Source organism: Pipistrellus kuhlii, unplaced genomic scaffold, assembly GCF_014108245.1.
Source record: "Pipistrellus kuhlii isolate mPipKuh1 unplaced genomic scaffold, mPipKuh1.p scaffold_m20_p_4, whole genome shotgun sequence".
Classification (NCBI taxonomy): Eukaryota; Metazoa; Chordata; class Mammalia; order Chiroptera; family Vespertilionidae; genus Pipistrellus; species Pipistrellus kuhlii.
Genome location: NW_023425540.1, coordinates 49,348,480 through 49,359,553, shown reverse-complemented (window position 1 = coordinate 49,359,553; position 11,074 = coordinate 49,348,480). Strand labels below are relative to the sequence as shown.

Here is an 11,074-nt window from a genome sequence, read left to right as displayed (position 1 = left end):
AAAATGATTGCCTACAGAGATAAAAAGGGAAATGGAAAATAGGAGATTGCTCTACATCCAGAACGCCATGGTTCATTAGGAACCTACATGTCCGAGTGAAGGATTGGTGCCCAATGAAAACAATAATAAGAAAGTACAAAGCATTTATCCCAATAACCACAAAAGAACCCGGAAACTAACCAAGTACTCTAACAGGCATTGCCCACTCAGGCAATATGAGAAGGGGAGAAGAGGGACTCTTATACATCCGGACCTCCAGGGGTCATTAGGTACTCTCCAGTCTGGATACCCAATGAAATAATCCAACAGGTATATATAGTAAGTACACATCCCTGCCCGTCTTTCCCTGCCTCCCCCCCCCCCCCCCCCCGCAAAAAAAAACCCACTCCAGCAACTACACTACTAGCTATTGCCCACATAGGCAACAAGGGAAGGGGACCAAAGGAGACTGTCATACATCCGACCTCTCTGTCATTGGGTACTTAAATGTCCTATGAGAAGGACATTGTACGAAATGAATAATACAAAGTGGTAGCAAATTTACTTATATACAGTAAGTACATACCCCATTCTCTTCTACACCACAATACAAAGCAAACTACTCTATTAGATACTGTCCAAAGAGGCAATAAGGAAAATAAAAAAATCTGTCATTCTCTGAACCTGTTTCATTAAGTGTATAATGCATCCATGCAAAAGAACATTTATAAAATGACAAATAAATAAGAGGCACAGCATTTATGTATGCCTGAAAGAATGATACACACCTCCCCCAACACCTAAGCATAGATCAAAACAACAGCAACAACTACTCCATTAGCCATTGTCCATGCAGGCAACAAGGAGAGGGGTAAACAGGACATCTGTCCAGCTTCTGGATCTCCCTGCCTCAATATCCATGAGAAGGATGAACGAAATACAAAATGAAACAACACCCACAAAATATTAATAGCAGCAAAAACATCTGTACGCATTTTTAAAAGAACATACTCTGCTCACCTCTCAGTATCACCACCTCCTTCCAAAAAAGGAAATAAAAATCCACTCTAGAGCTGTTGCCCACACAGACAATATGGGAAGGTAGAAGAGATTTTGATGGTCAATATTTCACTTTTCATCAGGACAAAATATACAAAATGAAAGTATATAAAAACACATCAAAACCACATATGTACATATTTAAAGTATATACCCCCAAAAAGCCACTAAAATAAATCAGTCAACACTACTCTACTAGCGATTGCCCATGCCGGCAATAAGGGAAAGGGAGAAGAGGAGATTTATCATACTTTTGGACCTCCACTTTTCATTTGGTACTTATTTGCCAATACAGAGAATGAAGCACACAATACAAGAATGCAAAAACAGGAAAATTATATACATTATTTTAAAAAATACAAATGGGGCTGAGGGGAAGCTCTTTAAAAAGAGTTAAAAACACTAAAAACAAAGGCAAAGGGAAGAAGAGCTACCTTGTAGCTAGGAAATTCAGGTCTTAGCCTACAAACTTAGCCCAGGAACTGATATGCTTGGTGATGATATATCTCCTGAGATGCATAGGCCTTCCCTGCAGCCCCATGAAATGCAAAGGCATTATGTGAATGGTCAGCAAACTGACTGTAGATTCTGGTTCCAGGTGCTTTAGTCTGAGCAGAATGTTTTTAAAATCCAACTCAGTAACAGGCTATCAGTAATCCAACAAACTCAGCACTTAATTTTCATTTCTTACTGTACAATATTCAGAAAGCATTCTATTCTGTACCCAGTAAGACTGATGCAGCTCAACATCCTCTATGTACCCAGGGCTCTTCTGCCAGCTTTTTTGTTCCTACAATGGCCAAGTACAATAAAATGAAAACATGAATTGCAAAGAATATTAGAGTCAAGTGGAACCTGTGATAGCAAGAAAGTTCATGGACACTGAAACAATGGCAGGGGACACTTAAATTCACTTGAGGAGGTAAATCAGTAAGATGGAAGAAGGCACAGGCTTATGGTAGAGGCTGACACTCCTTGCAGTTTAATACTTCCAATTGCTTGATATTAACAGAACTGGGCTCCTTGGATTTCTACTTTCATCGCCTACGCTTTGTGTTCCAGATTTTCCATTCTATGTTTCCTAAGGATCAAAATGTGTCTTTGACATTACATTCAAGCAAACTGTCTCTCTGCAATGAATATAATACTTGTCAAACAAGTACCTAATTGTATCATGGACCTATGTGCTTATATAAAAAAGCATACTGTGGCTAACTGCTGTGCTTCAGTCTATTTGACTTCCCAGAAATTCATTGGCCAAGATAAAGTTTTTTTGGGAAAACTTCAAAAGCTACAATTATAAGTACTATACTACATGTTTTAGCTATTACTTAACCTTATGTTCCTGATTTAGGCTACTTTTTAGATGTCTCATATAGATGGATTAGCACAACAATGAAAATTATGGAATTCTGTGGGAAAATTTGAGGTAAGACCCACTAAAACTGCAAATAGTCTGAGGTGAGGCCCACAAACACAACTAAAAATAGTAGGGATCCGGTTTCATGGGAATGAACGGCTTTTGAGTAAAGATAGCAATGGATTATGAGTTACCTCTTTCTTAGCTGAACTTTTGGTGAGGTTTTACTTATAATAATAACACACACCCCCATACCACACACACACTCTCACAGAAAAAAATGATATAATTCAGGAGAAGATCTTCTGTAAGCAGTTAACACATGATACAGGAGCCATGTGAAGCTGGGCAGATAAAACTGAAGCATCTTAACTGAATTTGAGAAGTAGCAAAATTTAAACTCTGTATCAAAGTGGAATTTGGTAATATAACATAGTAAAAAAACAACTCAGCAACAACAAAAAACCTCAAAAGTTTAGTATTTTTTTTCCACACTAAAAATATAAAAACTCACTAACTTTCACTATCAACTAGATTATCATTCATTTACTGAAGCACAAGAGGAATAAAAACCTACAATTACCCCAGTTTCAATAAGACATCTTTAGATGATGCTGTGATTCTCAGGATATAATGTTTTTTATTCTAAAACAGAGAGATAAATGTTTAGAAAAGGCTAAATTGGGTGAAAACACACTAGGAGTAAAGAAAGCTATATTTCAGCTTGCCAGCCTTTTAAATTTTGTTATATAAAAATATTTTCATAAAATAAAATATAGTTTTATACACAATCCCACGTTTTCACTTTACACTTGCTGAATAAAAAAAGGTGACCATTCCCATTGTCTGATTCTGTGGAGTGTTTTTAAGTGCTTGAAAATGGGTAACTATCCTTTTTTGTACAAATATGTTTTCAAACACAATATAAAGTACAAGAATTATTTGGAAGAAAGCTTTTCTCCTAAGAATCAAAGAAACACCATAATCTAAATATAAGTCTGCAGAGCTCACAAAATTCAAGTACAGTATTTCTCCTTTAGAAGGAGTAAAAATGCCTTATAGTTTTAGATCTTTCTTTCTTTCTTTCTTTCTTTCTTTCTTTCTTTCTTTCTTTCTTTCTTTCTTTCTTTCTTTCTTTCTTTCTTTCTCTCTTTCTCTCTTTCTCTCTCTCTCTCTCTCTTTCTCTCTTTCTTTCTTTTCTTTTGACATTCCCTTTCATTTGCTACTTTGGCCATGATAAAATAAAACTATAGTTTTTTAACTGAAAAAAAAAGTACTGTATTTGATAGTGGGGAAAAACTCAAAGCCCACCATATTCCATACGAATCAAGTCACTCCTTTCTCACATTCTCTCATTCCTTTAAGGTACTATGGTGAACTTCAAATAAAAATGTTTAATTTCTTCAAGGCCCTACTTTAAAATGTTTCCAATGTGCTACTCAATCATATAAAATGAAAAATCCACCCATGGGTATGATATAGAGAGAAACTGTCTATAATTTATCATGCCAAAAGGCATCTAAAAACAAACTACATTTTTAGTAACAGAGATAAAGTAATGATAAAAGTCACCAGTATAACAAAATGTTTGTCATAACTGTGAAAATACTTATTTATAACATAAGGTATATCTGGGGCAGGGAGTGGTAAAGGTGTACAGATATGGAGAATGTTGAAACTTATGAACAAAATAATTATAATTAAAGCTATCTTAGTTTGAAACATTTTCCTAAAAGATGAAAAAGAAAATGTTAAATATTGGGAAAATATAATCTTTTGGCCTTGTAATTTAGCTTTTTAATATAACAAAAATTTAAAAATTCTGTAGCACCTAGCTATTCTGCAGAAAAAAAAATATAATAGTTATAGTAGATCTTATTTAAAAATTTTCCAGGAAATAAAGGGTTAATCAAAACCCCAAATCAAAGTAGATCTGCACACCTGAGATCAGCTCTCTACATTTGCATGCTTCCTCGACTTCACTGATTGCCATACTTTTTGAAGTGTTACCTCATTCAATAACTCTATCAACAAGAAAAAACAAATGGCTCACAAACCAGCAGCCTACAATGATGGCTGACGGCTCCCATGGGAAGTCTTTCCTTGTTCACTGGGTCAGTACTTTATGGATACTGAGAAATAGAACAGAATTCCAAACAATTTTATTCCCCATTTGGGTATCTTCAAAGTATAAAAATTACTTGTTGTTTTTGTAGATGGTTGGCATATAAGTGAATATAATTTTGTAATAAATAACTACGTACTGCCCAAAGACGTTTCAGAAAGACTGACGGGAAATACAGATGGACCCTGAGCGAGCTACAACTCTTAAGAGTGCAAACAACTCAGCAGCGATCCTTGGTTTCACCTTGGCTTTTGCAAAAGTTAACACACAGAGCCCACGTTAACAAGCTCTCTGACGGGTGACAAAATGAGGTGCAGTCGTGCATGCTACAGCCACAACGTCAGAGTTTTAAGGTTCTTCTCCATCCACTGGATATTCAACTGAATGATTTCCAAAGCCTCCTGGACACAACGAAGCTGAAAGGTTGCCTCTGACTGACTTTCAAAGAATGCCCGGACCTGTAAGTTGCACACAGAAATATTTCAAAAGAAGAAAATAACAGTTAATCTCAGGTAACTCTGAATATCCTTTTCAAATAAACTTTCACTTAGTTATTGGCTGTGTTGATGTCTTGAAAGTAGAGACAAAAAGTATTTTAATATCCAGGGTAGTTATATCAAATTACTAATCAAGTATGATTAAACTGAGGTAATTTTAAAAATGCGTTCTCCTTACTCCCATAAGGATGAGCTTTTCAAATTTAATATAGCCAAGTAATATCAAGTGAGATAAAGTCTAAAATTAGGCTTGGTGGTCAACTTTACCCTTCAAGTTGCATTCTTCACAACAACCTCATTACCACTTAGAAACTTGCATATACTGGTCTTAACTACAAAATTATTTGCGTCAATAAGACGAGGGAATATTGTTGAGAATGGAATCAGAATTTTTCCTCACCAGAAATGTTTCTCATTGCTGTATATCCAGCCTTAAGACACAACCCAATGCAGAATCATTAGCACTGATGAAGGCAGAAGAGGGACAGGAACTGGCATGAAAAGCCACCATCTGACTTAAACTGAGCAGCCTGAGAGGAAAGGTATACCCCATCTCTGTTAGTAACATTTTACACAACTAACCTCCGACAAATGTGCCTCCGTTGAAAACAGGTGAGTTGATCCAGCAACAATACTTTGTATGGTATAGGAACCCAGATGGAACCTGAAGAAATACAAATACAAAAGCAAAAGAGTAAAAAATGAGGTAGCTGTTGGTAAGCTAAGTTTCCGATAGCAAAGGAAATATTTTCCTAAGAGCCACGTATGCCAAAGCAGAGTCTCGTCCCTGTGCTGGGAACTGCAGCTCCGGAAGTTGGGAGAAGTCCTACATGCATTTACTGCACATGGGAAGGAAAGGTGCACACAAAAGGCAGGAGCTGGCAATACCAGATAAATTATTAATCCATTTGATTTATAAAAAAATCATAGCAAACATCCTGAAATGTAATATTACTGCTTTAACAGAAAAAAAAAAACAAAACCCTATTTGTGCTGTCTACCTGGATGTGACCTCTGAACTGATCCTTTGGCAATGAAGAGACATTTTTCAACACACATAACTAAACAGCTCTTCTGAGTTAGCCTGTGGCCATGCTAAGCTAAGTGATCTGGGTCGAGCATGGCTAGGCTTGATTAGTACCCAAATGTGATTCACATTATGGAATGATGCTTACAAATGTGAAAATTTCTGAGTGTCTTGGTCAAATGTTACCGAAGCATTTTCCTCTCACAGCAAATCATAAGGCCTATGAACCAATACAACATTGGGCATAGTTTTCAAGTGCAGAGACTGAAAACACTAAAAGCTGTAATTCTGAGACACTTACTTCTGTACAAGCTTGTTCCAGTTCTCTTTGACAAAATCCCATGCCAGGAGGTGTCCAGGGAAATGCCGGCCCACTGTTCTTATGACAAATGACAGCTTTTGTGTTCGGATGGTATCTCCACTGAGGCTAGTTTTCATTAACCTGAAAAGCAAACAGGTTTAGCTTCCAAAATAATTATTCATGATGAAGTGATGACTGAACTTAGATTAGTGCTGGTCTCCTAATTAAAGCTCTGCAGCAATTCAAGGGATATCACTTTTGGGTTAGTTTAAGATTGATCAACAGATTGAAAACTTGTCATTTTTCTTAAATGAAGAATTCACCAATGAGATAAACACTTCTGAGATAATACAGACTTCTTGATATAGTAAAGACTTTTGAGAAATAAACCCTGGTAGAATTTATAATTCTGAAGACTGATTTTTTTTTCCTGTTAAAAACCTTAACAGAAAAAAGAAAAGGTGATTTTTAATATAAGGTATTACTCTTTAAAAACGGGGCTGTTTAAATAATGTGAAAATGAAGACACATTTCAGAATATATTCTTGATATTCATAGTTATTACTTATTAATATTTCATATGTACCAGATGTTTAAATTGCTAACACAACAATGCTTGAAAAAAGGCAATTATTACCTATACCCACTCTATAAGAAACTGAGGTTATGTAATCGCCCCAGTTACACTGTTAGTAAATACTGCAGCCTGGCACCTGAACACAAGCAGTTCTCATCTCCTGTGCTACGAAGTCTGTGTATATAGAGAAAACACATTTCCCCCAAAATGCAGCAATACTTTTAATAGAAAGAAAACCCAAGAGCTCATCAAGCTGTGATGGGTTAAACAAATTATGATGAAGCCCTACTATGGAATAGTATGCATCCATGCAAACAAATGAAGTAGGCTTCATGAACTGACATGGCAAATCTCAGAGAAGATCACTAGCTGAAAGGACCATCACAAGATACTGGGGCTAGTATAAACTATGCTGACATATAAATATACAGACCAGGATTGACACTGTTAGCAGAAAGTATAAGAATGGAAGGAACATATGAAAGAATCATATAAGAGACACTTTCATGTTTTATTCAATTTTCGTAGATATTGTTTAAATACTTTATAATGGGAATTTATTAGTGTGCTTATTTGTTTAAAATAAAAATTATTGCAATTTAGAGCAAACTTTCCTCTGTTTGCTTGGATCAGAGGCTGGCTACTATGTTAAGGAAAATAATTATTTACAGCACATCCTTTGGGAAATAGGTCTGGGCCAACGCTGATGACATCTCTGGGACACTTGGGATTTATCTGAGTTCATTTATACAAGAGAAGCAGTGACACAGTAATGCCTCCCTCTGACCTTCCCAGCACTGACCCTTAGATCCTGTGCTCCTCTCTGCCCCACCACTGCTGGCCCCTTGGTCAGGAGGCCCTGCTCACGGCCCTTCTTTTGCACGTGAAACTCCCATTTCCAGGTTTTGTCGGTCAATATTAGAAAGAAAATGTCTGGCAAATTCATATGAAAGTAGAGCCTATACTTTTTACATAATCCCTTTTTCTGTAGTGTTTGCATTTTCAAAATGACAGCTTGGACAGAGCAATGCCTTGACCAGAAAGAATGAAGCACTAACTGTGGAATGAAGACAACATGCTAAGGGGACGAAGCCGTGTTTAAGCAGAAAAGTAGGTGGGTGATGGGGTTCTGGGCAAAGCACCTTCTGCCCAGCTGTCCAGTTCCTGAGCTGAAAGCCAGCACATGGGGCTCCTTACCTCACTGACCAAGTCAGGTCTGGTCTGTGAGTGAAAGGGAGATCCCAGAGGAAATGAGGTCTCCACCCCTGCAGCACCATGCTTTCATACTTTTGGTTTCTACATATCATATTCCTTGGTTGGTTTCATACCAGTAAAGTTTCCGTGCATCCTCGGAGCTGGCAAGAGCTTCAAGTATTTTATTCTTCTCTGCTTCAGAGCCTATAGAGATATACTTGCTTAAGAGGAACGACCAGCCGCTCTGAGTTCTTGCTCCGACTTTGAACACAGCAGTCATGACATCAGTAGGTAGGCTGTAAGAGAGGTACTCAAAGGTGAGAACAAAAACATCCTAAATTCAAAGGTAAGGAAATGACTAGTGGTGATGTGTTAGGTGTCAGAGCACAGCAGTACAGAAGAGTCTTCACTGTACAACTAACCAATAGTGAAGAAAATGGCTAATTTAGTGGCTGCTACTTTCCTAGTTGGTGGGACTAGAAGAAATATGACTTCAATTTAATACAATAACTATTTGCTGAGCATCCACAAAGAACCAAGCAACTGACTGGCTGGGTAATGGAGAGGGGGGAAAAGAGACACAGTCTCTGCCTCTAGGAACTCACAGGCTATCACAAAGTACAAACCAAGAAATATATTCATTACAATACAGTGTGTTAAATTCCATGGTAGAAATACAAAGCAAGGGATGAGAAAAGGGGAGGGAGCATAGTTTTCTGCCATTATTAAAATCTCTTTATCTGGTGCTTGAATCTTCTTCCATATGCCCAATAAGGAACTTAGAGAGAACCGATCATCATCAAACTATTTTTACTAATTGCTAACTCCACCTGCTATGTTTTATTCCTAAATTAAAAGAGAGTCTTTGACACCTCACACCCGTTAGGATGGTTGCTATAAAACACACACACACACACACACACAGAAAATAAGACGTGTTGGTGAGAATGTGGAGAAATTGGAAGAAACCCTTGTGCAGTTGGCGGGAATGTAAAATGGTGTAGCTGCTATGGAAAATAGTGTGTCAGTTTCTCAAAACATTAAAAATAGAACTACCAAATGATCCAGCAATCCTACTCTGGTATATATTTGAAATAACTGAAAGCAGGGCTTCAAAGACATATATGTACAACCATGTTCATAGCAGCATTATTGGTTAAGAGCCAAAAGGTGAAAGCAAGCCAAATGTCTATTAGTGAATGAATGGATAAGAATTGTAAAATGTGATATATACATACAATGGATTGATTATTCAGCCTTAAAAAGGAGAAAATTCTTACATATGGATGAAGCTTGAGGACATTATGTTAAGTAAAACAAGCCAGTCACAGAAAGACATATAATGTATGATTTCACATAAATGAAGTATTTAGAGCAGTAAAAACTCAAAATAGAAAGTAGAATGGTCATTTCTAGGGGCTGGGGAAACGGCAAGAGGGTGGGGGAGATTCATTTGGGTAAGAAGTTTCAGTTTTGCAAGATAAAGTTCTGGAGACTTGTTGCACAATGAGGGGAATATGCTTATACTACCAAATTGTACATTTAAAATTTGTTAAGATAGTAAATTTTATGTTGTATGTAATTTACCACAATAAAAAAAGTCTTATTTGAGAACGTAAGTGCCTAGAGTTCACACACATTGACACTCAGCTTTATAACAGGTGTGACCCAGGATGAAAAGATCCTGGTTTTAGTACATGATGTGAAGTAAAGAAGAGGCAGAGAGCTCATTTGAGTAAAAGCACACCTCACCTTTGAGTTCCATTGGATGCAACCCAATCGTCAAACAGCTTCGAGGCAGTAGTGCTGCAGTTCTCTAGGTCATGGACACAGGCAAACTCTAGCAAGGCTGACCGCAACTCTCGAGCAGATGAGGAGCCATCATCAGTCCAATTTTGCTGCTGAATTTGGCTTTGAAGCAATTTAGATACCCTGTTCTAGAGATACAAAATAGGTTACAATGGAGTAATAATAATTAGGACAACCAGGAAAATCAGGACAACTACATCTCTTTTTCCCAACATTTACCCAAGGAGAAAAAGAGGGATAGGGACAGAGATATTACTCATTAAATACCAACTGCCCAGAAATAGCTGAGATGAACCATTCAATGACAAAGTTTATACAAAAGGATGCTATAGCCAACAGGGACTTTTAATGACATAACACAGAAAGAATTAATGGCTTCCCTGCAGTAGGGAACCTTTCTTTAGTGTGTACTCAGCAAGAAGTTATTTTCCTGACCCAAAGTACCACTGCTAGAAGGAAGTTGGAACTTCCTGACCTTGTGACTTTAGAATTCATAAATCCAAAAAGCAGTCAGAGAGAAAAATATAGTTCTTTACTGTTTAAATGTTTCTAAATCTAATATTAAAGTAAATACTTCAAATATTGATGCTGTAACAGATTAATCTAATTAGTGAGAAAATGAGTACTATAGAAAAGTATAGTTGTTTATAGTTATCTTCTCCCTCAATATTTATAAAAATATTCTGAATCTACAGAAAAGCTACAAGAATAGTACAATGGACACCCATATGCTAGATTCACTGTTTTTTAATACTCTTACATTTGCTTTGTTTCTATGTGCATGTAACACACATACATACATATATATTTTTATGGTTTTAGCTGAACCATGAGAGTAAGTTATAGATATCATGATATTTCATTTATAAATACTTCAGCATGCAACTCCCAGAAATAAGAACATCTTCTATTATCACTCTGAAAGAAATTCAGTTAATCAGTAATACTATCCACTATTTCAGTCCACTGTTAATAGTTTCTTCTAAATAAAATGTCATTCCTAAATACATATTTACTAGAGACCCGGTGCATGAAATTCGTGCACAGGGGTGTGTGTCCCTAAGCCCAGCCTGCACCCTCTCCAATCTGGGACCCCTCCAGGGATGTCTGACTGCCCTCTCAAAATCCAGGACTGCTGGCTCCCAA

General features: G+C 37.0%; 1 protein-coding gene across 2 annotated transcripts in view; it reads right to left on the bottom strand.

The window, feature by feature from the left end:
- Positions 1 to 443: 443 nt before the first annotated feature.
- The window catches only part of LOC118702709 (leucyl and cystinyl aminopeptidase), an 83,012-nt gene continuing 72,381 nt past the window's right edge, over positions 444 to 11,074 (bottom strand). For both annotated transcript variants that reach the window (XM_045571800.1, XM_036408950.2), the window contains exons 14-18: positions 9,872 to 10,056; positions 8,254 to 8,415; positions 6,349 to 6,489; positions 5,603 to 5,684; positions 444 to 4,981 (exon numbers count right to left, since the gene is read on the bottom strand). In XM_045571800.1, the coding sequence (XP_045427756.1) occupies positions 4,850 to 4,981; positions 5,603 to 5,684; positions 6,349 to 6,489; positions 8,254 to 8,415; positions 9,872 to 10,056 (702 nt within the window). In that variant the 3' untranslated portion in view covers positions 444 to 4,849. The remainder of the gene's footprint in view (positions 4,982 to 5,602; positions 5,685 to 6,348; positions 6,490 to 8,253; positions 8,416 to 9,871; positions 10,057 to 11,074) is intronic.